The following is a 27,785-nucleotide window of genomic DNA, read 5'->3' on the forward strand; positions in this document are numbered from 1 at the left end:
GCCAGAGCCTCATCACCTGACCCAGCCCAGGACTTCATGGACGATCTCTGTGTGCCTTGAGAGCCATAAACTCCACTACCCCCTCGTTTTCTGGTGCACCCGAGGCCTGTGGGGGTTTCATCCTCCACTGTGCCAACACCCTGGTGATGCAGCCGCTTAATTATCCCACGAGAGGTCCAGGCTGGCCTACGTCATCCTCTGCCTCCAGGATGAGGCGCTACAGTGGGTGACCGATGTGTGGGGAGGCCTGGAGACAGTCATTCAACTCATTCACGGTGCACCTTTACGTGAAGTTTGGACAGCCGGATGAAAATCCAGCTATCCAGGAGGGTCTCCAGAGACTCCGCCAGCTTCTCGTGGAGGAGTTGCGTCGCAGCCTCGCCACTAGGCTCCACCCCTGCTGCTGCTGCCGCTGCCGAGGTGACTACTCCCATCGCTGGGCTCTCACACCTGCTCCGCTGAGGGTGACCACCTTGGCTCCCACTCTTATTCAGCCCAGGACCCATGAGGTGTGGATCCAGAATACGCTTTTCAGCTGTTTGAAGTTTTCACAGGCTATCCGTGTTGCCCCCGCACTCGCTCGGCCGAAGACGGCCGCTCCCACTCCAGTTCCGACAGCTACCGCTATTCCCGCGGTAACTGGTGTCGCTGCACTCGCCAGTGCGGATGCCCGCACATACGCTGACGGCGACGCAGACGGCGATGCTAACGCTGAGGGCGACGCTGCTGCTGAGGGCGATGCAGACGATGGCGAAGGCGACGACACCGTGGGGGACTACGCCGAGGCTGATGGCGACAATGCCGTTGCAACCCCCGCCATCACTGACCCTGCGGTCCCAGCCGTCGCTGACCCAGTAGTACCGGCAGTCCCAGGAGCCCCAGTCCCTGCAGTCCCAGGAGCCCTAGGCATCCCTGTCCCAGGTGTTCCTGTCCCAGGTGTCCCTAGTGTTCCTGTCCCAGGTGTTCCTGTCCCAGGTGTCCCTAGTGTTCCTGTCCCAGGCCCAGTTCCCTTCGATGTCTGGTCCCTTCCAGTTCCACACCTCCCTGCTCCCTTAGCTCCTCTGCCGCTCCTCTGGCTTGAGTGACGGCGATTCCGGCTCGAGCAACGGCAGCACCCTCTGCCGACCCAGATCCCGCAGCACCCTCTGCCGACCCAGATCCCGCAGCACCCTCTGCCGACCCAGATCCCGCAGTACCCACTGTCGACCCAGACAGCATCCGTTCCCGACGCCGGTCCAGCAGCCTGCGCTGATGGCACCGGCGAGGGCAACGATGAGGACGTTGCTGAAAGCATACCCCTGGATGTGTACTCTGTCTGTCTCACTGAGACCTGAACCTTTCCCCCTTCCTGCTATCACCCTTTGTCCTCTGTTCTCATCCCTCTCCCCCACAGGTGAACCCCCCACCCCACTGTCTTCTCTTCCTGCCATCACCTATAGGGTGTGGTCTCACCCCCCTGTATTGTACCGAACTGAATGGTATTCATGCCAACACATTCATACAATCAGGTAGGCCATTCTCTGAGCCACACGCTTAGAGGGGGTATCCACAATAAATTCAAGAAATCCTGACTGCGTCTTCCGGTCCATTCTTCAAGTTTGGCATGCTCAGTAAATATATGTTGCTTTTATTACTGCACAATATTATGTACACATATTAAAAATACGTATTTCTACAAAGCAAGTCTGCATACAGTGTTATCTACTAGTATTTGTGGAAATCACATCTTCACAAAGATGCTTCACTGATATGAATATATGTTACTTTTATTACTGCACAATATTATGTTCACATATTGAAAATACATATTTCTACAAAGCAAGTCTGCATACAAGTCTGCATAATTTACAAACTATCTGTTGAAATTCTGTTAAGTACAATTTATAGTTATGGTTTGGTTAAGGGAATGTTCAGTGAACAAACCACCTGTAATGTCTCCGTCAGTGGACTATACAAATAAAGTGTTAAACCCCCCCCCCCCCCCCAAAAAAAAAAAATACTACAAGTTGTAAATGCAAAAAAATCCTCTTAAATAAAATGTTTTAAAATGAGGACATTCATGATTAGAGCCTTGCTTCTTTTTGCGCATTCTGGAGGTGTCCGTCATTCTGATCTGAAGCTTTGCATTTCTTCAAGCTGCAGAGAACAGGAAACTTGAGTGAACCCATACATCAGAGGTGGATTTACATACAAAATCACACACACACACGGATTTACATACTACATGTTTCTTCTCTCTTATGCAATAACCTTGACATCTTTCACAACACTCAGTAAGGTCAAATAGTTGCCATGGCTAATCATTTACTTGCATACACACAGGGATGGATTACCGAACGGTACCTACCGGGCCCATGAGCTCAGGGGGCCCCTAAGCCAGAGCCTCTGCGTGAAGTTGCTGTTATGTTTCTCTTATTTGTGGTTGAAAGAGGTGTATTTTGTTAAATTGCTGTTGGCTTTAATTGAGTGTACCTGCGCTGTGTTAGATGTGCATATGCGCCAGGGGCATGTAGAAAATGCAGCCAGCGCGGAGGGTTTCGTAGGCAAAGGAGGACCTGCCCTAATACCTTTCTCGGCCTTTGACATGTCCAGGCCCAGGGGCCCATGGTTTCATAATCCGTCCATGCACACCTCTCTCTCTCTCAGTAAGGTCAAACCATTTCATAACACTCACAACAGCATTTTTGTTGTTGTTGTTGATTATGTTCTGTTGCATGCCAGCTATAAAAGATTGAACCACTATCTCTCCCAGCAAACCAGAGATCGGTGTGACCTGCAATAATGCCAAACCTTTATGGACAAAGATGGCTGCCAGAAATCTACCTAAACCTGCCAGTAGGTCGAGGCAATACTTTCTGTGGGCTTCTTATTTTATATTCATCTATATATTCTTCAATATACATATTCAATATATATATGTATAAAGTGAGCTCACCCTTTCATGGTCTGCATTTCACTCATGGTATCTGGTAGGACTCTGCCATACGTCTCAGGTAGGAGGAAACACAGCAGCCCACCACAGACTGCCAGACTCCCCATTATAATGTACGGCAGGAAATTGTAAAATTTCCCTGAAAGGACAATGAGGTCATGTGGTAGTCTGCCACGTTTTGAAACTTTGAAAGTTACTTCAAAGACAAGAAAGTGATGTTACCCAAGCAATGTTAATATTTGACGTAGAAGAGCAGAATATGTCTTTGGTCAAATTTCTTATCCTGTAACAAATCCAGCTGTTATCTTTATTTGTTCTGAAAGATATGATATGGCACCTTTATTGCTGACTAGAACTGGAATTTACTAAGGCTAACCCTAATCCTTAAGGCTGCAATGAAGATATGCTTTTCCTGAACTGACCCTTACTTGTAAAACACATATGAAGAACGGGACATTACCAAATAAGTATTTAAGGAAGGGATCCATTACATAGCTGTGGCTAACTGCAGTCCTGATGTTTTGGGCTCATTAAGCCTCTGTAGGCAAGAAAGAGGTTGAAGAAATACTGAGGTTTTGTCTAAAACTAGAAATTTTACAACCAACTAACTTGCCAAGGCCAAAAGCATCAAAGTTGGCAATGACAAAAGCTGGCTAGCTTATTAACATGTATTTCAGTGATCTCCTCCCCCCTTCCCAACTGTTAAGCACAAATTCCACTCTGCTTATAATACATACTGTATGCCAGCCTATTTACCCTTAATATAAACATATGGCATCATTGACATCATCATTTCTTGCTTCATTCAATTGTTACAGGTTATTGAATATTTGGCAGCATTGTGGTGTAAAAGATGCTCTTCCATTCTGAGCACACAGTGTATTACATAGTGGGAACAACAGGTGTATTTATCTCTCCATGTATTACATTTGACACATGCATATGCACAAGCGACTGGTTATCTGCAAAAACATACCTTTAAAAAACACCTGCATAATACTGCTGGGAACAAGTGTGCGCATTAAACACTGTCTCTGTACTGAGAAACTGAATGCTTCTGCAGCCCCTGCTCTTTATTTTGACATGCATACATTTTTTTTATCTTTTTGGATTCATCACCCTGCCTGTCAATCATGTCAAAGCAAAGTAAATCAGGCAACCTGTTCACTCACCCAGATAAACGGTGAAGGGGGATAGGATGGTGGCGATGCGAGCAGCCATCGAGCAGATCCCCATGGCAGTGTTTCTGACCACGGTGGGGAAGAGTTCAGAGGTGACGGCGTAGACCACACAGAACGCTGCCGTGATGCCAAACTTACCCATCATCTCCAGGAAGATGGCCAGGCTTGATAAGTCTGAGAAACAGACACACCAAGGGAAAAAACAGGGAGATTAACAGTGCTGGCTGGATTGTTAAATTGTTGTCAGAGTTTTTCTATCTATCAACTAACTCTATCCATCTGTCTATCTAAGATAAGATAAAATAAGATACACTTTTATTAATCCCCGTAGGGAAATTCAGATGTAATAGCAACAAGGTAATAGGAATAAAATATATAAATATAAATAAATAAAATAAGATAAGTACAACACAGCTGGCATATATTAGATACAAGTTATTATGTGGGGGGACAGACAGAAAGACAAACATAGTAGACATCTATGTTTGCCTGACTGTCTCTGTGCTTGTCTGTATGTCCCTCCATCTGTCCACCTCTCCTTTCTTGCCTGTGGGGACAAAGTTTATGGTGAGGATCACAGCGCCCCCTAGGAGCAGGGTGGAGGACTGGCACAGATGCCGGGAGCAGAACTTGAGCAGGAGCATGGCGATGATGTAGGCGGGCACTTCCACCACGGCAGACAGGAAGGTGTTGAGGTAGGGGCTTCCCACCAGGTTGGCAGTGTTCAGAACCAGGCTGAAGTAGGCTAGTGTGATGATCATCCTGCAGCCAACACACACACACATACACACACACACACACACACACACACACACACACACACACACACACACACAGTCCCTATACATTCACTATGGCTTTGGATAAGTTGTTAGGACTCATACACCGACAGGAAATAACTCAATCTTAAAGCGCCTTGAGGTAATTTTATTGTGTTAGCGCTATATAAATACAATTGCATAAAATTCAATTGAATTAGTCATATGAATAGAACGTGTTGACAATATGTGTCTTTAATCAGATTTTTAACATGCATTTAACAGTGAATGTTATTGATAGTCCAGTACAGTACTGTTACTTGCAAAACTTGAGTCCAGTATGCAGTTGCTTATACTCACCATAGCAGGGCACAAAGTCCTGCCATTGAACAGAGGTTGAAGCTTCTCAGCACATCAAGAATTGGGTATTTTGTAGCTTTCTTTGCAAGGACATTTTCAATCTGTTGGAGTAGATTACATCTGCCTCTTACAAATGTGAAAGAAGAACAGGTACATTTTAGTGTAAAGGAAACTTGGCAAATGATTGAGAAGCCCTGGTAGGAATCCATTTCAAATTGTCAGCCTACTTTACAAACACCTGAAGTATGCGTATGCGGTCATGCTGCGGCTAAAAAAGTAACTTGTTATTGAGTAAGGGTTAAACTGCAGCGAGGTGAAATTGTGGGAAGAAAACCTGTGGAAATTGATTAACCCAGGCCAGTTGTAACACAGCCTGACTCTCACTGGGAAACAGACAGGAGTCCAAGGTAATGTTCTCCAGAGAAGTTACTGCATCATTCAGCAGAGATTTACCTCAGCTGGTGTGAAGATGAACTCTGGCACGGGACCCTTGGGGTAATGGGGTAATGTATTCTGCCCCAACCTGGGGTAATGTATTCTGCCCGACCTGGGGTAATGCAAACGGATGCAGTGCAGGTTTACCTCAGCGGGTGTGAAGATGACCTCTGGCACGGGGACTTTGTTCATCCTGGCTGCATCTCTCAGTATGGCCTCAGCCTCCTCCACTCTCCCCTGGGACAGAAGCCAGCGAGGCGACTCAGGAATCAGCCTGGGGGGAGAGGAGAGTTCAACGCCACACCGCCACAACTCTCAACACTACTGCTTTAATAGATGAACGTGGGTTAATGGTATGTGGAATCATCCCGACATATAGCTGCTTTAATACATGAACTTGGGATAATGGTTTGGTATGTGGAGTTATCACGTCATATAACGGCTTTAATACATGAACGTGGGATAATGGTTTGGTATGTGGAGTTATCAGCATGGACTCTCAGGAATCAGCCTGTTGGGGCTGAACGCACCAGAATGGATTGATATATTGAAGTGGGATAATACAAGATAAATACTCAGGAGTGGTTAATCGCACAAACATCTTGTGAGATATAAAGTCATGTAGCTTTTACCCTGTCAAAGGATGTGATGTCAAAAGGACATTAGGTCTCAGGCATCATGAGCATCTGCACGCCTACTGTACAGCTGAGTATAGTACTATCGCCTTGGGCTCCCTCTAGGGGCTCAAGCCTTGGGCTCTGTAGAGCACACAGAGACTCTGTAAAGCACCTCGAGACGATGTCTATTGTTAATGACGTTGCATAAATCAATCACATTGAACAGAATAGAGTAATGTGCTCTCACCACCACAGAGGAATGTAGAGCACCCCCGAAGCAGCCATGGTGGCGACCAGCCATCTCCACTCACGCAGGAGGTAGGCCACGGGAGGCATGGCCATGTAGCCCAGCGCCGAACCCATGAACACCCCTAGAGAGCTGAAGACCACGCGCTCCCTCGGGCCCAGGGTCTCACAACCTGAGTCACACAGGAGGAGGTGCCACGGACAGGCATCAGGCGTCAGTCTGTGCATCTAATCAATAGGTTGTATAGATTGCTTTTACACATTTACCTTGGTGTTTGTTCATTTAGCAGACGCTTTTATCTAATCAGGCTTCAGTAAATTAGGAGATTTTCTGACATAAGCGTTAAGTGCTAATTCTGGTCAGTCTGACAAAGTGCAAAGAGGGCAGATAGAATAAGTATACAGTACAGTATTAGGAGCGTTAGCATGAGAGATGAGTTTTCAAGATAGTCTTGAAAATAGAATGATATACAGTACAGTGCACTTTAGCATCATAGTCATAGATTGAGCATTTCATCTGTGTACATGTGCACATACAACTAGGATTGTCTCTGTCAGTGTCCAATGTCCTAAAGTCTATCTACCTATTTTGCAGAGTGTATGAAATCGGTGGGATGACAGGCGTACTGTCTTCATCCTTTGTGAAGACACAATCCATATTTCCAACTGAAGTGCAAGGAGAGAGAGTCACACCAACCCATAATGTAGGCGATCAGATAGTTGGAGATGGAGCCGAAGCCCACGCAGAAGAAGGTGGCGGCGAAGACCTCCCAATTGGGCGAGAAGATCTGAGCGAACGTCGTCACCGTCTGCAAGGCCATTGTGATAAAGAGCATGGGCCGCCTGCCAAACCTGGAGGTACAAATGACTCCTGAGAGAGTTCAACATCACAGAAGCAAACCTCAAGAACCTTAGAAATGAACCTCAGGAACCTCTGGAGTGAACCTCAGCAAACTTAGAAATGAACCTCAGGAACCTCAGGAACCTCTGGAGTGAACCTCAGGAACCTCAGGAGTGCACCTCAGGTGGGGGAATACTCACCTGTCTGACATCTGCCCTGACAGGAAAGTGCCCACTAGCGCTCCCATGTAGTGGATTGAAGTTGTCAGCGGTACTTTGTACTCATCCTTGCAAACAAGATCCCACTGCAATGGCATTGAGTTCACACATGCACACACGTACACAGACACATACACACAGAGTTTTATGATGTTATCTTCAAGAGAGGATATCTGGTGTCGTAAACTTTAGTCCTAACAGACATGAGCTAAGCTATTGGCCTAGTGAAGCAGAAATTTGATATTTTATGGTGAGGTCAGTGAGCAAGCCATTGCCCTGTATCACAGTTTTAATTCCTAAAATGAATTAAAATTTCTAAAATGTAATTCACTGTTGAAGATCATTTAGGTCATTTAACTGCGTGGACACTGGTTTTTGTGGCATTCAAAAGAACACCAACCAAGACATAACAGGCTAATTTGTACTGGAAAAGTTAAAGTTAACATTACTTTCCTGAACAACTAAAAGGTAAGATGATAAGAAGGTTTGCACACAACACACAGGCACATGTGCAGATAGACTCCAAGTGGTGCTCAAACACCTGCCCTTAGGCCCTCTGACTTGATAAGTGCCCTTTTTGCAATTGTCTGATTTTAGGTTTTAGTTTTTAAACTACTTCGACTTCCCTTACAACCACAGTTAAAGCACGCAAAACAAACACCCTGTGGAGCAACATCCACATCTCCATGACTTTCCTTCAATGGTGACAGCCAGGTAAGGGCACTGGACATACACACACACACGGACAGGTAACCCTTGTCTTTCTAGAAAGATTATCCTGCCTTCTGCCCTTCCTCACTTTCTTTATCTGATGGGAGTGGACGTTTAACCATAAAAAAGCCAACATACAGGAACACCAACATTAATTATCATTCGCAAGCATAGGCTATTATTATTACACGTGCATGAGATAACCTAGGTATAAAGTCAGTGCCACTGCATAAAAGGTATTAGTTACTTACGTTTCATGAAACGGACTGATACAGCCTTAGTTACTCTTGATACTAAATTGATCGCAAGTTTTATTAGAATACAATAATGCCATTTTATCACAGAGATAAAGCTAGTTTTATTATTTAGAAATGCACCAGGGAAATTACCCAGTAAGCAAATGATAACCAAATTCAGGAAATATATATATATATTTTCTTTTTCTTTGTTACTCAAGATTTAAACATAGATGTTGGTATGTCTTCATGCAAAAATTGAAGTCTTTATCTAATTAAAATGCTCTTTACTACACTCTCTTGCCATCTTTTTGTTTTGTACTGTTTCAAATCTCTATCAAATAACTGAGCCATGCCGTGTGCTCACCTCAGTGACGATGGTGGACTGGTAGATCTCTTTACTGTACTTCCAGCCATCCAGACAGCCCTCCTGCTGAATCTGACTCACGTTGACGTCCACGTCGGGGGCGTAGTTGAGCCGGGAGAAGTTCCTGAGGAGGTCCAGCCTGTATCTGCTACAGGAGCTGCGCTTCAGCGCCCCGTCCTGCAACTCCAGGGGAACACTCACGTTCCTCCAGCTCTCGCTGATGTTGCTCTCCTCCGGGACCAAACACTCATGGGGTGGCGTGTCGGCCACAAACACGATGTAAATGCCAATGAACCCATTGGGCAGGATGCTGAAGGCCAGGGAGAAGAAGACCAGGCGCTGGAAAGGCCCCCATGTGCCCAGGAAGGAGGTGATCTCGTCCAGATCCCTCATGGTGGAGTGCAAGGAGCTGGAGTGTGAGGAGTCCCCAGGGCCACAGATAAGTGACAGACTAGCCTATCAAAAAGCAGTGGCTCCCTGCCAACATCAGTTTGCCCTTAAGGGCTGGGTAATTATTCAGCTCTGTTACTGTGTGATAGGTTAAAGACACACACACACACACACACTCACACAAACAGACATCTTTGAAATACTCCCTACTACACACACACACACACACACACACACACACACACACACACACACACACACACACACACACACACACACACACACACACACAGAGGTACAGGTATCTTTACTCAGCACCTCATCCCCACATACTGATGGGTGTTTTTACTCATCATCCCATCATACATATGACACACCACCCCATAGCCACATGTGTACACTGCTGATTATACTCAAGATTAAATATTTTTTTACACTAAAAACATTTCAATGAACATTAGTGCAAAGGTAATGTAATTAATCCAGTTAATGCCAAATATTTAAGCTCTCAAATCAAATAATTTAATATTTCTATCTGCTACAGAGGTTGGAAATTAAATGTTTTGGTGAACGTTCTGTCGAGTTTTTCAGAGAACTCTCAGGTTTTAGAAGGTTTTCAAACAATGCCTTAGATTTTAGAATGCTTTTTTAGAAGGCGCCTTATGTCATAATAGGTTAAGAGAACTATGACCTGAAATGGCCTTACGACATAAATACACGAGTATGGGAACAACATGTACAACTGATGGAGATAATTTCCAAACACTGTTAATGATTTAAGAATATATTGATCAAGTGCCTTGTATTAATAAATACTTTGTTTGAATCATGTGCCCATGTAAGCCGGAACATGGCTTTTCTGTGTTCCTGTGTGTGTGTGTGTAACTTAGACTATTAGGTGCCACTTAGTCTGCAGATGTGCAAGAGCATGTTTGGACCAGAGGTGATAAGGAGGGTCGAACTGTGCTTCTTCCGACCTTGTGCAAAACTTCCAGGCACCCTTTCAATCTTCAAATTTAGACTAAATTCCTCTTTAGTCCATCCCATAGTCATGAATAATGCATCAAAAACCTGTCACCTGTTGGATAAGGATAGCATTCCTTATTTCTTCTTGTTAGCCATGTTGTTGTGTTTAACAGGAGTGGGATCACACTGTATATCCTGCCACCCTTGCTGTCCTTTATAACTAAAATGCCCATGCACCAAGTCAGCCAACAACAAAAAAATATATAATTCCTTAATTTTACCAGAGGATTGCTCCGAAGACCCCAAACATGTAAACAAAACTAAAAAAGTACTCAAAGTACTCCTTTCTCCAAAGCGACACAGCATGTGCAAAATTCCCACAGCAGGCAAGCACTCTTCCTCTGGCGCCCCCTTCTGACACACTTGAAATAATACAGCCCTTTGAGCCAAATTGGTCCAATCAGACCTTGTTGGAAACAACCATTGAAGTGTGTGTGTGTGTGTGTGTGTGGGGGGGGGGGCACCCCACATAAGTCCCATAAACACCACAATAAGTGTCATTAACATATACATAACACCAACACCAACACCAATGCACCCGGGTTCCTTCCTGATTAACAGGGAGTTTTTCCTTGCCCCTGTCGCCATTGTGCTTGCTCTAGGGGGATTCAGGCCCTGGGCTCCATAAAGTGCCGTGAGACAATTTCATTGTTTTGGCGCAATATAAATAGAATTGAATTGAATTGAATTGTTTTATAAATGATGCAACCTTGAGTGTAATCTACAGTGGCCAATAAACTAGTCCAGTCACTGATTAATATCTGTGTCAATATCTGATATACATGAATGCAAATCAGTTAAGAATTTGCGATATTACTATCATTATTAGTATTCCTCACTACTACTACTAATTGTGATGTTCTTTGAAATGTGTTGAGAATTCCCAGACAGATATCTCTCCTCAAAAGACAATTCAATCCATAGTCATCTGAAAGTGCTTTAGGTCTTCAGAAAATCTCAAATCTTTCCAATAGATTACACTTCAATGATAAATGTTAAGTCACAATTTATTTACATGCTTATGTTAATGAATTTACAAATTGGCCATAAAAATAACAAAATAGCGCTGCAGATTGTTCCATCACAGTAGCAAAGATGAGTGGATAATTACAAATTAGTTTAGACAAAAACACCTTACACTTACACAGTGTGTGTAGTCCCTCTAGCAGGAGCAGTCCAGAGCAGACAGCTGACTATGGACAACATCCCTAAACTTCAACTTGACTTAAACTTTGGAAAGCTGCCACTGTAGTATTTCTTTGGACCATAGACATCACACATACATATATGTGTACATATACCACAGATATGACCATGGAGAGACCATACTATTCATGTATAAAAAATGTAAACTCTCAACAGGCCATTATCATATATAGTGTGCGAGTGTGTGTGTATGAAGGTAAAGTTAGAGAGAGAGAGACAGACAAACAAAAACATAGAAAGTGTGCAGTTTAATAAGCAATAAGTTATTAAATTGTGACTTTAAAATATTAAAAACGATTTGTTTTCAGTAGACCTGAGTCACTGATTCTGCTGAGTCCAGTCCTCAGGCTACGTTCACACTAAAAACGGCATTTTAAAACGATATCGATATCTGTTGAACGTAAAATATATGCATTTTAAAATAGATCTCTGTCCAGCCAAGTGTTTTAGCTCCGTATCAGAAATAATCTCTATCCATACTAACACGCCTGAAAATGGAAAAACCCTTCCACAGAAGTGACCAATCAGGAAATGATATGTTGTGACTGATAAGAACCAGTCAGGAAGTGAATATGGGTGTCTGTGTCACTGTTTCCAAAGGTCTCCATTTCTGCACGTTCAAAACACTCCGGACTTGGGTAGTATGGATGCCAGGTATCAAAAAGTGATGCGTTTTAAAACTAAAACATATTAGTGTGGACACAGGCCCTCAGTAACACAGTCAGTTAGAGCCCTCCCCTGCCATCAGTGAGTAGCTCTTTAGGACGCATGTCTTCACTCCCAGGAGCTTTTCTTCTTGCTGTCAAACAGCTCCCTCACTTGCTGTAGTTCCTCTTTCAGCCTGGAGGTGGCAGTGGTCTGCTCCAGTTTCTCCTCGATCTGTGGAGAGCACAAGTCAAAAGTGATTTAGCAAACAGGGGCCTTTAGTGGAACTACCTGGCAAAGTAAATGCTAAGCTTTGCATGCAGTTATACTGATAGGAGGAGGCTGCACATGTTTATGTATAAACTAATATATGTAAGATTTCATCTTCATATTTCGTATTTCCCCAAGTACATTTAGCAGTTTGTTAGGAATGCACCTGGTTAAAGTAGCGATGAATTAATTTGTAGATTTCACAGAGGGCTGCCGACTCATTGAACTCATTTTCATGTTTCTAAAATGCAAGAGGATAAGAGAAAACGTCAAGGGTAAAGCAAACACATTCACCAGATTACTCAACCCTCCCCTCAACCCTCGTGTCCACGCACTGTAGGGAAAATGTCCACACAGGAACTAATTAGCCTCTAGTGTTTTATTGTTTCTAGTAAGAGCAGTCTAGTCTAATTTTTCAGGCTTTATAGGTGTTTTCCAAGGGAATGTTTATGAAGTATGACCATGAAACGTTTAGTTCCCCAAAGGGTTAAAAAAAGACACCTTCGACTCCTCCTGCAGGAAGTCTTTAAACTCGCGGCTGCTGAGCGCTGGCTGTTCCTGCACCTTCTTGTAGTAGGCCTTCACTTCCTGCTTGTACTGAGGGATGTCTTTGGCATAAAGCAGTTTATTTGTGGGGGCGTGCTGTAGGTCAAATACACACACACGCACACACACACACGAAGAACAAGAACACACTTAAGAGAGAGCTTTTGTCATATCCTGAGCTGTAATCTAGAACACTCTTGAGTATCTTTGAAAACATTGTTACTTTGATATGTTTTATATTTCACATCATGTTTGGTACATTGATACTGCGGTGTAATTAATGTTTTGCATTGTAATTAGTGTTTCATTCTACACAGTTCTATTGTGATGAGTGTAATCTGTGAGAGTTGTGCATCCATGCTGGTGTCGTTACCATCCCCAGCTGTGTGTGTGTGTGTGTGTGTGTGACTGCGTCGTTACCATCCCCAGCTGCTGCTCCGTGAGGGAGAAGGAGTCCATGAAGGCTTGAGCGATGACAGACAGGCAGCCATCCAGGAGAGGCGTCTTCTCCAGGTCAAACACAAACTGGGGGTTCTTCAGAATGTTCACCCAGAAGCGCAGAGGCAGGCTGGGAAGGCGGAGGACCCGGGAAGAGAGGGGGGTTAGAACGAAGGAATGGAGGCGGAAACACACATATAGCCTGGACTAGGAGATGGTGCTTTGTCAAGGGAAGAGACTCAGGAAGAACCAGCGACTGTGTGACTGTCATCCATATGTGCCCCCCAGATATTCCTGAAGTTACAGTGCATCGCTATTCAGGCATGCTGTCAGTCAATTACAGTCATTGCAGATTTCGTTTTCCAACTGCTTCCCAACGTGTGAGTTGTGGACGGATTTCTCAAAGATGGCATCGTTAAAGTCCACTATAAACTACTATGCACACACAGCTTCACAAATTAAATGTTGTCAATTTTTGTGAAAGATAAATGCCAGCAAAGATGACTAATTTCATGTTTAAGTCGGTTAGGCTTACTAATAATGACCAGGATTCACTGTATTAACTAATTAAGTCAGTGGCTATATCTGAATACAATAGGAACCCGCTTTGGTGGCGGAGCGTTTTATCTTGGGTTACTATAGAATGGTGGTAATAATAATGGTAAAATGTTGGTATAACAAATAGTTCATTGATCAAGTGGCATCTACAAATCTATACATTTAGGATTTTCTTTCTGTTCAGAGATGACCTATGCACCCTACTATTTATACCTGCCACACACAACAACCTCAGCACCCCCCCCCCCCCCCCCCCCCAGTATACCAGAATTATATTTTTTCAGGCAACAAGTACTTGATTTCTAAAATGATGTTCTCATGCAACCCATAGAATGCACAGATGAAGTACACGAATCTTCAGGAATTGTAGTAATTGTTGTAATTTGTGTTTCTTAGTGAAAGCAGAAGTCTGTAAGTGTTAGCGGGCCTCTGCTAAGCCTGCTTAGGGGATTACTCGCCCGCAGAGTCAAACACTACCTGTTGGTTTTCCAAATGTGCAGCACGTCAGGGTCGCTGATATTCTTGTTTTCTCCTTGGGAGTCCAAGAAGTCAAAGAAGTACTTGACAGCGTGCGGCGGCCTGTTGTTGGATGTGCCCCAGATGGTTTTGAAGAGATTCTCTACATATGAATGCACAGCCACCTGTATTGAATGGTGAATGAATAAACCGATGAATGGATGAACTAACAAATTAAATAATGAATGAGTGACTGACTACTTAAATTAATGAATCAATGGATGCCTGCATAAATGAATGAATGAATGAATGAATGAATGAATGAATGAATGAAAGAATGAAAACAGCAAAGAAGTTTAAATGAACGAGTGATCACCTTGGTAGAAAGCAGCTTTGTCAAATAAACCTCTTTAACCTTGAGCTTTTTTCCCTGTGAATTTTTGTTGTCCGCTAGCTCAGGGTCAATCTGAGGAGAGACGACAGCAACTCTTTATCAACACAGGTTCTACAGTCCAGCTGGGTCATAACCCACTAGGCGCCCACAACACTCAAAATGCCTCTCACAGAAATACACACCACAGGCCAGTTTAAACACAAGTTACAATTCAAGCACAAATATGAAAGATCATTTAAAGACTGACAAACATACACTTGTATGGTACCCACCAGGTGAAAGTACTTGGTTTGAAAATCAGGTTCCTCTGTAAATGACACACACACATGATTCAGTAAACAGCTTTTGTTTCTTGTAACACTTATTTCTTATTAAACACGTCTACACAATAACTTTATGTTACATTTTCACAATTTTTTGGATATATGTTTTTTTCTTTCTATTAACAGACTGCTTCACTCGCAGTCTTGTATGTACAGTATGTGCATGTCTTTCATATCTGTAATTCAGTGTTGCCAAGCAGTTTCGTGTACTGTCCAATGACATCAAAGGTACTCTACTCAATTCTATACCCCAGTAGTACTTAATCTGTCCAATGACATCAAAGGTACTCTACTCAATTCTAGACCCCGGTAGGACTTCACCATGACAAGCAAAAAAGCAAGAGGCTACTTGAGTCTCTAAGAAAAGTGTTACAGCTTGTCAGAGCTCACAGCTGTATTCATAAACTCAAAAGGTCATGCGAGTCAGTTGGAAAGTAGTTTTGGTTTCCGCCATGTTACCTTACGTTAGATTAATGATCTCATGTGGGCTTATCTAGAGAAACATGGTGTTATGCTGCTCTGCTCTGAGGACCTCTTTGTGCTGTTGGATTCTGGGGCTTGTCCTGTTATGCCCAGACGTTAGGTAATGCCAGTCCCAGCCGAACCCTGACCCAGTTCCTTACCAGTCAGATACTTTGTGGGATTATTTAAAGCACTATTTATGTAGCATTATTTAAAGCAACACTATGCAACTATGTTTTTATGAGCAACTACTCTTGGTATCATCTTCAAATTAATTTTAATGGAATACAGGAATCTGAAGGACAGATAAACACACCTGTCGTTCCCACTAGCTGTCCAGTGTAAGGTTTTAGCATGCTTTTTAGGTAGGCTAGGTAGCTTGAGGTGCAGGAAGCTAGGTAGCTCGCTAGCTGTTAAAGTCTTGAGTGGTTCCCAATCCTTCCCTTGGGCCCCTCCTGCACTGACTGCCTCCCATGTCTCCATACCAGACTGAACTCATCATTTCCCAAAAGCATCACTGGACTACCAGACTATCACTTTGACCAATCTCTCTCTTACTTATCAGGTGTGTGTGTTTGGAGCAGAGATGGATTTGCAGGGCAGGAGTGAACATCTATTTCTGAAGCAAGCAAGCTATGAGGTCTATAGCTATCAGGCAGAGGGAAAGGCCTGGGTCAATGAGACAGTCACACCTTATGTCTTATCCATGGCAGGCAACCCCTCACCTGCCAGATATGTCTGTGGAAAGAGTGCTGAAGGCCTACAGGTGAGAGCAGATTGTGTAAGATGGATGATGATGTCATCTTTAATGTCCAGGAAGGGCACTCACCTTTGAAACTGAGCGTAGGGCTTTTGGGAACTTGAACTTTCCTTGTGATGACCTTGATAGTCGACCCATCAGGAATCTGTGGAGAGCAGCAATTTTTGAGCACACAATGCAGGACCATTTAGTATGCAGTCTGCTGTCATGGTTACGGTCACTTATGCTAAGGAAGCTTACCTTACCATGAGCTCAGTGTATTGAGGAGACTTACAAGGACTTATACATTACACCACAAACACACATACACATAAAGGCTATACACACACACACACACACACACACACACACACACACACACACACAAACACACACAGATATGAACTCTCTCTCCCTCTCCCATACATACACATGTGCCCATGCAAAAACACATGCACACACGTGCCCGTGAGCAAACACATGTACCATGTACACACACACACACACACACACACACACACACACACACACACTCACTCACATAAGGGTTTAATCTAATCCGTGTGTTATTTGACCTTGTGACACAGCTACACACTCTGCCAGCAGGTATAAGAACGTCCAACTCTCTGGCTAAAAGAACTGATTCAATCAGAGTGGGCCATGCCACACAAACACACACACACACACACCACACACAGTCAGTTGGACAACCACATGTACATATATGGCTATATGCACACAACTACAGCTCTCCAGCCATGTGACACACTGTGCCCAAAGTATTTTGCCTCAGACAGACACACACACACATTTACTCTCTCTCTCTTTCACACAGATACAAGCACACAAATAAAAAACGCACGAGCACACACACACACACAGCTTTATTTCTGGGCTGCTTTGCCTGTCACACTTCCTGTCTGCATGTACCCTATAATGTTTGAGGGTGTTGAGCATGGTGACTTCCCCCATCATCTCCGAGCTGCTGTCCACTTCCTGTAGTGCAACATAGCATCCTGACTGCTCAAACTCTGCAGAAGAGGAACAGAGAGAGCGAGAGAGAGAGAGAGAGGGAGAGAGAGGGAAAGAGAGAGGGACAGAGAGAGTGTGTGTGAGAGAGAGAGAGAGAGAAAGAAAGAAAGAACATTAGAGAGAGGGAAAGCAAGGAAGGAAGAAAGAGAAAAACATTTTCTACAGGAGTTTGAGAAGTTTAAGTTTAAGTGTGTTTTACTATATTTAAGTTTGCAGCATGAACATAAACAACACAGGGCATTACTTCCTTAGGGCATTCAGTTTCATTAGCTAGGCTGTGGATTGGACTGAGCTTCACAGTGTGAGAGGAGAATGGAGATGTGAGGTTCTGATCTGTCTCTGGATAAGGCCCAGATCTTGTGAAGATTATGGCGCACACCACCCCCCCCCCGTCAGTTTCCGACTCACTAAAACCGTTGATACCCCCCACCACATACACCCAACCTCAGCATTTCACAACTCACTGACAACGAGAAGCGAACTGAAAACAGGCACCAGTAAGGCCATGCCCACAGGCTTCTCGTCAGACTTTTTTGCATTTCCCTGTACTTTTCGCCACAGACGGCCAATCCACCCTCCAGCACTGCCTCCAGGACGCCTCTGGGAGGGTTGAGAAAGGTGACACGCTGCTAATGCTGTAATTGTTCTACATTACATTGGACTACATTTCAATTTAAGCCATTATGACTCAAGTAATCAATCGCCATTATGAATCAAGTAATCAATAATCATTATGAATCAAGTAATCGATAGCCATTATGAATCAAGTAATCAATGCATTAATTCATGTTTGTTTATCATATCTTTATACTTGTTTGTTCTCAAGTAATGACAGAGGGGACTTTTGAGTCCACAGTACAGGATGTGCTGAGGGTGTGAATTTTAACTGGTACAAGAGGCATCAAGAATTAGTGTCACCACTCACCAATGAGCTTTAAGCTGTTCCTCTTTTGGAGACAGAAGGTATTAATATCGTGACCAGATCAAATGCCATAGCGACAACATTAGGAAAAAAAAAATGTACTGGTAAGATAAATGCCTAAGAGCACTGGTTCTCATCTGACACAAAGATTAGGAAATGGTATAACAGGTCAGTGGTGCAGCTGAATATTCCAGATGCTCCCTGACCGTCCGTTTGTTTCCAACTCACTAAAATCGTTCACACACACACACACACACACACACACACACACACACACACACACACACACACACACACACACACACACACACACACACACACACACACACACACCAACTTCATCAGTTTCGCTTCACGCTGTTAATGCTGTAATTGTTCCTCACTATGGAGTACATTTCAAGTTAAGCCATTATGAATCAAGTAATCAATCGCCATTATGAATCAAGTAATCAATTGCCATTATGTATCAAGTAATCAATCGCCATTATGAATCAAGTAATCAATGCATTAATCACCACTCACCAATGAGCTTTAAGCTGTTCCTCTTTTGGAGACAGAAGGTAATAATATCGTGACCACTTGACTTATTGCAAAAAAAGAACTCTTCTGTGAGTATTATTCATTAGAATGATTTTCTGTGTCTCAAACCCTTGAACCAAAGGTAAAGGTATTATATTGTTAAATTAGATAGGATAAATTAGCCAATACCTCATTAAGTCCATATTTCACCATCGTTGACTGCAGAAGTTTTATGCATCTGGCTATGTGAGACTACTATCTCACTCTCTCTCTCGCTTTTTTCCTTATCTCCTTATCTCTCTTTCTCTATCTCTTGTCCTCTATCCCTCTCTACTCACCGATGTCTATGTCATGGAGCTGCTGGGTGTAACGGAAGCCGAACTTGCGGTGGAAGGTGAGCAGGATCTTCTCCTTCACCTGCTCCACCGTGTCACAGTCCAGAACGCAGACGTCCAGCGGCTCGCTCACCTCGCCCTCCGTTCCCACCGCAAACAGCACGTTCAGCTTCTACACACACACACACACACACACACACACACAGCATGCTTTAACATTACCAAAGCAAACAGCATAGTCAGCTTCTACAAACACACACACACACACACACACACACACACAGACACAGACACACACACACACACACAGCATGCTTTAACATTACCAAAGCAAACAGCATAGTCAGCTTCTACAAACACACCTTATAAGATCACCACTGCACAGTCAGCTTCTACAAACACACACACACAGCACGTTTTACCATTACCAAAGCAAAAATCACGGTCAGCTTCTACAAACACACACATACACACACACACACACACACACACACACACACACACACACACACACACACAAACAGCACTTTGTAAAAGCCAACCGTGCTGTTTGCTTTGGTAAACACACACACCCACAGCACCCTAAACCATTACTACTGCTTCAGTGAAACACAAAGTGGTGAAGCTGATATACTGTGCATGACTGGGTCACATTGGGAGACAGCATGACTGTCACTTAAGAAAGGGGTCATTGGATGACACTGTTGTTGGTACCTAGAATCTGCCCATTGTGTGATTTTAGTCAGGAACTTACGTATGGTTAAATCAGGAACTTATTAATAATATTATTATTGCACCCCCTGACCTGGTAGACAGAGACAAGTCACATATAATTCTCGTTTCACTCCTTGCACTGACGGGAGCACGTCTCTGTTCTCTCTGCCCACTCAGAAGAGCAGGCCCTCGCTCTCTCACCTGCAGACGCAACAAGGACTGGTAACTTTATAACTGGGCATTTACACCTACCCTACCATACGCACTACCTGGCTAAACATAAGACTGCTTTACCTTTGCCATTGTAGATGTATTTGATTGTTTTTTTTCACTGAACGTGACTCTTGGGAGATCTTTTCATGATTATTTGGTAGTTGGCACATTTATTCGGTGCCCACTCACAGGGGAAGATACCTACATTATTCTGGTGCCCGTGTGAGGCTGGTACCCATTGTACCGACACTGTGCTTGACTTTCACTTACCTAATGAGAAACCCACAGTGTCAGACGACCAGACACCACAAACGGTTGTATAAACACCTCCACAACAATACCCCTGCAGCAGAGTGACGTCTTCAGTCTTATCTGTGTAGGAACTGATAAGCAAACGTGTGTGCGCATGTGCACATATAGTATACAAGTATAGACACCAACTGCCAAAGACCTCTGCCAAAATGAGGAGGTTTTAACCTCAGTCCATCATCTGTCGTGACTTCCTTGCTCTGTGTGGGGTGTGAAAGGGAACTGAGCTTTGTAGTGAGTGCTGGACAGGAAGTGCTTGGGCACTGTGCAACTGGTGACTCAACCCACACCGCTCTGCAGAGCCTGAGATCTGCACTGTGAACTGAACAGGTGCAGTGCCAGAGGTAACATCACAGAGCGTGACACACACACACACATGCACACACATGCACACACACACAAACACACGCACACATGCACACACGCACACACACACACAAACACACACACACACACACACCACTTTTCCTGTCACACTCCACCCAAGAGGCTTGTGGGCAGAGATTGAGGTAGATTTGATGGGGGATGGGGCCCTGTGGAAGAGCACAAATGCTTTTTCTGCACTGAAGATTAATGATCAGGTTTTGCAGAAAATAAAAAAAAATCAATGCAATAAGCAACTTTAAAGGCTCTTTTTCCCCAATTTGTGGAATGCATTCTGCATGCAAAGGAAAATAATCCACAATCTCCTTCTTGCCACCTACAGCCAAATGCTACAATGTCTACTCTGTGCTCAATGGAGTTTCTGCAGAATTAACTGCACGTGGCACATGCCTAAGGTTTTAGCCAAACCCACCACAACAATAACGTGTTATGGTTAGGTCTCAAGAGACTTTATGGAAACTAGCATCCAATCTACCCAAAAGAAATAAAAAGCAATTCAATATGAAGTGAAATTGGGTGCAATTTGATGCTGTGCAATGCTGTGTATGATTTGAGCCCTTTAATGGTTTATCTTCTCAACAAACAATCTAACAAACAGCTGTAAAGCTGACATCAGCAACCGATGGTGAAGCTGTCAGATGTGTGTATTCATTGATTATTTAACACAAGGAAATGTCAAACATTGACTTACACAGCTGTTTGTTTCTACAGAGTTGCCTCGCGATCGTGCATTGCCACTTCCAGTTATTCACCGAGACAAATGCCATTTAGTAGTTAGTAGCAAATGACAAATGCCATTTAGTAGTTCATTTTCTTAAAGGCATGACAGGCAATTTTTTGAATTTTTGGGGAAAAGCACTTCCATTAACTATCAGACTCATTCTCAAAGACGTGGGTTTCTTTAGTTACCTATTAGATAAATCTGCTACAGCCAATCAAATGCTCTGCTTTTCAACAGTTGGACTATTTGTCAGTACCTACATTTACACTCATTGGACCAGCAGACTCTGTGACATTGACTTTGGGGATTTCAAAGTCATTTAAGTATCACTGACATTCTTTACACTAAAGCATGGAGGATGGAGAGACTTTTGTAACACTTCAGACTTTTAACACTTTAGACCTTGAACTTCATAAATGGACAGATGATAACATTTTTGCCTTGATCTGGGTAAGTTATGTAGTTTATTGCACACAATAAATAAAGACTGTCAACTCATTTTGAATGCTGTTGTATCAGTCAAAGACATTGTGTGCTGTATGCTCATGTGTTCCAGATTATAGAATTATAATAATCAGCGCTGGATCAGGTTATATAATTATAATAATCAGCGCTGGATCAGGTTATATGATTATAATAATCAGGGCTGGATAATCTGTCATTTGCTGGGCAAGGGTTAGCGATCCTCTTTTACAGTTGCAAAATTTTCTGGCGGAAATGGATCTCTAGATTTTAAGATTTTATTCTCCTATGTGTCTTTTTGCTCCACCCTTGTGACTCAAGAGTTTATGTGCACCACCTGAATATGAAATGAAAGGAACCCATTAATGCAGCAGACAGCAAGCGGAGCAGAGCAGAGGGGGTCAGTGGTGTGTTTGGGTTACCAGAGGGCTGAAGTCTTGGGCCTGCGACAGGAGGTCGTTTTCGCTGAGAGTGTAGAGGGCCTTCCCTGTGACCGAGTCCACCGGACCCTTACTGATCTGCTCCGTCAGCGCACACACCAGCAGGTACAGGGGCTGCCCCACACACTCCTGAGGGATGGGAAGGAAAGACACACGCGCACACACACACACAAACACACACACACACACACACACACACACGCACACAGACACGTACACACACACACACACACACACCCACAGACATGTACACAGACATACACACACGCAGACAAACATGCCGACAAACACACACACACAGACACACACTCATGCAAACACAAAGATACACAGAAAGGAAGAGGAAGAAATATTAGAAGATCTGCTAAAAGAACTGAGCTGGTGCCACTTCAGCCACTGTTTCCACCATGACTGTCTCTCTACCCTGAACATGGACTCTCCTGGCCCAAAGGTGTGAAACACAAATGTTTGCAAGCTACCCAGGGGATTATTCACCATGGCAACTAATGGCTCCAGGCATCTCAGGCTTGGAGAAGGGCCCAGTTATGGTATGAAGAACATATGAAGTTAGAATCAGACAAAAACTGCATCAGGAACATTTTACATGACAGTTCATAACAATAATCCTTCTGCTCGTTCAAGACAGGGCCATTCTTATGACCAGCCATTCTGAAGACTTCGTAGAGAGATGGCCTGACAGTGTAATTTGCAGATGCATTATGTAAGTTGGAACAGGACCAATATGAAGCCACAGTAATTTCACACTGTATATCAGGAAAAACTGCCAACATGAAAGTCAAAAATAAAGTAGTAGTATAGTAGGAACCACACAATACTTGCATGCTAAATCTGTGGTAAAGAGCTTCCATAGAATGCCCTTCAACATGGAAGGTATGTCATATATTAAACATATTTTTCTTCTGTCACTGTATATGAAAGGGGCCTTAATTACGTGTGTTCACACACTTTCACTGTTTACTACATTCAAAATGGACATGTATGAAATGAACAGACTTTTTCCATATGGGTCTGTACTATATGCAAGTCTGAGTGGGAAAAGCATAAATCCAGGCTGACCCGGAGGAAGCCGTAGAGGCAGACGGACATCCAGTTGGTGAGCAGCTTCTCCACGATGGATTCTGTGCGGCGCAGAAGCAGTTTGGGATGAGCGTTACTGGGCTGCTCCATCAGAGACACCAGCAGCTGCTCCATCACCTGCGTCAGGTAGGGCAGGTCATCGTGCAGGGCCAGGGTCAACAGAGACGCCACCATACACCTGGGAGGGGGACAGAGACAAATGCGAAGAGATAAAAGAGAAGAAACAAGAGTAAGTAAAGAGAGAGATAAAGAGAGAGATAGAAAAGGAGAAGTTAGGTAGGGGATTGGAGGAGAGAGAGAGGTAAAGGGTACAGAGGAAGTGAAACAGCCGGGTGGGGAGGAGAGAAATGACGAGACGTGAGGGAACAAGAGAGAGGGGGTCAGATGACCTTTAACCTCCCCAGTGCTGAGGAAGCTACTTTGAATATTACTTCACACCAGAAGAAGTTGAACAACACCAAAGCTAGACTAGGGAAAAATCTAGTTTGGTTAACTAAAGCAACTTAGAAAAAGTACATCATCCTTCATATTGTGTAAAAAAAAGGATACAATTGACATTAAACAACAAACCAGGTCAGGTTTGAACGATTTGTTAATTTCTGATCGGAAAGAGGCATTCCATGAGTGGGGATACTCTGGCACAACCCCACTCATCACCGCTAGTAATCACTCCACATGTGATATACTTCAACTGTTGAATTGTATCATGTCAGCATTCCCTTCACTCAAAGTGAGAGAGCAGAATGGCAGGTGGACAGAGTCACATACAACCCGTTCCTCCACGCACTTGGTGTGAAGTGAAGTTGCATCAGAACCCCTTCTTAACAGACTAATAACACACCACAGGCTTCTCAGTGTGGAATATTATCAGTGAAAAGATCAGCATGGTAGTAACTTGTTATATCTTAAGCGGTTCTTAATCTTATGCAGTATCACTTCCTGCACACACTCACACCACACACACACACACACACACACACACACACACAAGAAACAGTGATCATGGCTCTAGTTTGGTTGCTGTGTTTTTTCAGTAGTATATATTTATTATACAGTATATATAAAATATTTTTTCCCCATTAGCTAAGAAGGTACTTAGTGACCAGTAAAACAGATTCTCGCCTTAAATGAAATGGTCAGTATTTTAAATAATCATAAATAATTTAAATAATCATTTGAACATGTCATGTACTGTACACCCCACCACTGAAAACAAGAAGCAAAATTGAAACAGGAAGAAAGGCTCAAGTCTGATTTTACAACATGAAACTGACATATCACTTACGTTTGTAACTAGCTAACATTAACCCATACTAGTTCAAAACCTAGTAGTTTTATATTCAGCTTCAATATCCTACCAAGACCCTGTTTCAAGCTGTGTCTAAGGTTGTGAGGTTTTCAATCCTTTTCCCTACACAGTTAGGGTGAGTGTGTGAGTGTGTGTTAGGGCCTAACTCCTCCTGAGCTTTCTCTCTCTCACACACACACCCTTACTCCATCTCAGCTCTCTCTCTCTCACACGCACACACTCACTTCTCTCTCACACACACACAATCACTTCTTCTTTGCACACACACACACACACAGTCACACACACCCTAACTCCTCCTGAGCTCTGTCTCTCTCTTACACACACAACAGTTGTTGTAACAATTAGGGTGTGTGTGTGAGTGTGTGTTAGGGCCTAACTCCTCCTGAGCTCTCTCTCTCTCTCTCTCTCTCTCTCTCTCTCACACACACACACACACACACACACACACACACACACACACACACACACACACCTTGACAGAAGGTTTGTTTTTTCCTCCCACATGAGTGTCGCTTGTGTGTAGTTAGTGTGACAGGACCGTATGTGACTGTCACTATAGGGTCGTATGTGTGAGCGCTGAAGTGAGTGTGTGTGTGTGGGCATAGGATAAGAGTGTGTGTGGATCGAAAACCTGGACTCAGTTTGAAACGGGGTCAGGTTAGGACATTGAAGCAGAACTAATGAAATATAAAACACACACACACCCACACACACTCTCATCCTGTGCTCACACACACACTCACACACACACACACACACACACACACACACACACACACACATATACACTCTTTCTCTCTCTCTCCTCCTGTGCTCAGACAAACACTCACTTGTCCTTGATGATGAAGTTCTTCTGCTCCTCCAGGGTGTGGACGAAGGAGACGAGGAAGAGCGGGTCTCGGATCAGGTGGGACAGCGCTCTTGCAGCTCTGGTCCTGCTGCTCCTTCACTGAAAGCTGCAGGAAACAGAACCGGATGAGACCAACAGAACCGAAGAGGAAGGCTGGTTCAGAGGAACGTGGGTTAGTTTGAGACTAACAGAAAAAGAGAACCGTAACAGTAATGGGCCGTTTTGAGAGAATATGGTGCTGGTCTTTGGACCCTTATTTGATAATGTGGTTTTGTGATGTTTGAACAATGGGTGATTTTAAAGGGGCATCGTTCCAACTGTAGTAGGCTAGTGTGTGTGTCATTGTTTCTTCTCTCACCTGAGTCATATCTTTCATCATAGACGTTGCCAGAGGTCCATCCTAAAAACAGAGTCAAAAACAAAAAGTGTTTCCATCAAGATATTACCATCGATAAAATATATACAGTATATATATAGACATACATACCACACACGCACATGCACACGCATATATATACACACACACACACACACACACACACACACACACACACACATACATACACATAGTATATATATATTAGAGAGAGAGAGAGAGAGAGAATTTTTAAACAAATACAGTCAGTGGTATAGTTTACCAACCTCTGGAAAGAAAATTCTAGAAGCAAAATGCTTGTAATCCAGGAAGGGTATGGCTCCAGTGCTGGAGATAAGCTCTGATCTGTCTGTCTGCATATCCACGAAACCTAGGAGTCACAAAAGAGATTTCAGCCAATCATGCATCTAAATTTGTGTGAGTGTATATGTGTGTTTGTGTGTGTGTGGGACCTTGGAGTCGCAAAAGAGATTTCAACCAATCAAGCATCTACTGACACTTTTTCTCACTTTATGTGTGTATTGTGTGTATGTGTGTTAATGTAAGTGTGTATGTATGTATAACCTAAAGACACAAAAGAGATTTCATAATCTAATCTATCACCAGTCCAGGAGACTGACCTTGGTTGACGTGAGCTATGTATGACTTGCATATTCCTGAGGAGACTGACCTTGGCGGATGTCTTTGCGGATGTCGCATTCTATCATCTCCAGCCGTTTGTTCATCTGATTCGTCAGCATCCTCTGCTTCCTACGATTCCAGTACACAACCACCCCCACCACTGACATATACACACACATCAACACACACACACACACACACAAACACACACACACACACATACATACATGAGGAGTAAGGGTTCATTTTGTTAACAAAAACTATGACGATAATATTTTTTCATGACAGACGAGACAGCACTGACATCATTAAAGACTAACAGTGACTATATCAACATGCAACATTGTTAATGAAAAAAGACGACACTAAAATGTCGCTTTTAGAAATAAAAACCTCACCAAAATCTCTTTTTCTTTTCATTGACAAAGAAGAGGAGATAGAGCAGATGTTTTCGCTTCTAAATTACAATCCAAATATCCTGTTCATTGGATGGCATATGCAACAGTTTCGTCATATCAGGACACGCCACACACATATAAATGTAGACGCACATTGCCCTCCAAAGTCTATTTGTAGTCTGCAAATACACTACGAAAATACATCTATTAACAGGCTAGCTGAATATTATCAGTGCTAACAGTGTGTCAGGTGTTAGCAAGGCAGGTATGTGGTTTAGCTAGATTAGTTTTCTTAGAGCAGCTAGGAAAACACTCAAATGTAAACAGTTTTCATTGACTAATACTAGATTAAAATACTAATGGTTATATAAGTCTAAAATACCCAGACTTTTAGTCAACTAAAGACAAAAAAAAAAACCGGTTGACTACAGATGAAAAAAAGCCAACAAAATGAACACTGGTGAAGCCACACACTTACTGCTAATGCCTAGCGCACACACACAAACACACACACCGTGCAGGGCACGAGACTGTGCTCCATTTAAAAAAATCAGACATCATGTGACAGCTCAGCTGAGCGGTCATGTCAACCAGAATTGCAGCTAGTACACTGACTAAAGTCTCTCACAAACACAACTGGCATGTTCACATCAGGAAACCTCTCTTGTCTTCATTTTTTAAATTAAATGATTTACATAGTTGTTATGGTTATGGAATTTGGCAG

The 27,785-nt window shown here is 43.3% G+C and overlaps 2 protein-coding genes across 2 annotated transcripts; both read right to left on the reverse strand.

Moving 5' to 3' along the window:
- Positions 1-2,007: 2,007 nt before the first annotated feature.
- Positions 2,008-9,297, reverse strand: LOC105909544 (solute carrier family 22 member 5-like). The gene is made up of 10 exons (XM_012838181.3): positions 8,903-9,297; positions 7,571-7,674; positions 7,227-7,381; positions 6,531-6,702; positions 5,814-5,940; positions 5,232-5,332; positions 4,661-4,875; positions 4,105-4,287; positions 2,936-3,071; positions 2,008-2,136 (listed from the first exon to the last, which is right to left on the reverse strand). The coding sequence occupies exons 1-10, from the start codon at positions 9,293-9,295 to the stop codon at positions 2,064-2,066; spliced, it is 1,659 nt and encodes a 552-aa protein (XP_012693635.2). The 5' UTR covers positions 9,296-9,297; the 3' UTR covers positions 2,008-2,063.
- A 2,010-nt stretch (positions 9,298-11,307) lies between these two features.
- Positions 11,308-26,782, reverse strand: plxnc1 (plexin C1). Its single transcript, XM_042710151.1, has 16 exons — positions 26,713-26,782; positions 26,309-26,412; positions 26,050-26,066; positions 25,647-25,760; positions 23,484-23,682; positions 22,389-22,535; positions 19,167-19,335; positions 17,286-17,386; positions 16,446-16,521; positions 15,104-15,138; positions 14,814-14,903; positions 14,459-14,622; positions 13,406-13,553; positions 12,941-13,081; positions 12,606-12,680; positions 11,308-12,403 (listed from the first exon to the last, which is right to left on the reverse strand). Exons 1-16 carry the CDS (start codon positions 26,780-26,782, stop codon positions 12,299-12,301), a joined length of 1,755 nt encoding a protein of 584 aa, XP_042566085.1. The 3' UTR covers positions 11,308-12,298.
- Between the last annotated feature and the right edge of the window lie 1,003 nt (positions 26,783-27,785).

Source organism: Clupea harengus, chromosome 16 (genome assembly GCF_900700415.2).
Source record: "Clupea harengus chromosome 16, Ch_v2.0.2, whole genome shotgun sequence".
Taxonomy (NCBI): Eukaryota; Metazoa; Chordata; class Actinopteri; order Clupeiformes; family Clupeidae; genus Clupea; species Clupea harengus.

What these genes read in the sequence shown, in the direction of transcription:
- LOC105909544 (XM_012838181.3), bottom strand. Translation starts at nt 9,295, where the DNA reads ATGAGGGATCTGGACGAGATCACCTCCTTCCTGGGCACATGGGGGCCT. An exon ending in GGACTTTGTGCCCTGCTATG is followed by an intron (nt 4,876 to 5,231) that starts GTGAGTATAAGC and finishes TGTTGGCTGCAG; the next exon opens with GATGATCATCACACTAGCCT. An exon ending in GAAATGCAGACCATGAAAGG is followed by an intron (nt 2,137 to 2,935) that starts GTGAGCTCACTT and finishes TGTTCTCTGCAG; the next exon opens with CTTGAAGAAATGCAAAGCTT.
- plxnc1 (XM_042710151.1), bottom strand. Translation starts at nt 26,782, where the DNA reads ATGCTGACGAATCAGATGAACAAACGGCTGGAGATGATAGAATGCGAC. An exon ending in GCTCCATGACATAGACATCG is followed by an intron (nt 17,387 to 19,166) that starts GTGAGTAGAGAG and finishes CCTCTTCTGCAG; the next exon opens with AGTTTGAGCAGTCAGGATGC. An exon ending in AAACCAAGTACTTTCACCTG is followed by an intron (nt 14,904 to 15,103) that starts GTGGGTACCATA and finishes GTCTCTCCTCAG; the next exon opens with ATTGACCCTGAGCTAGCGGA.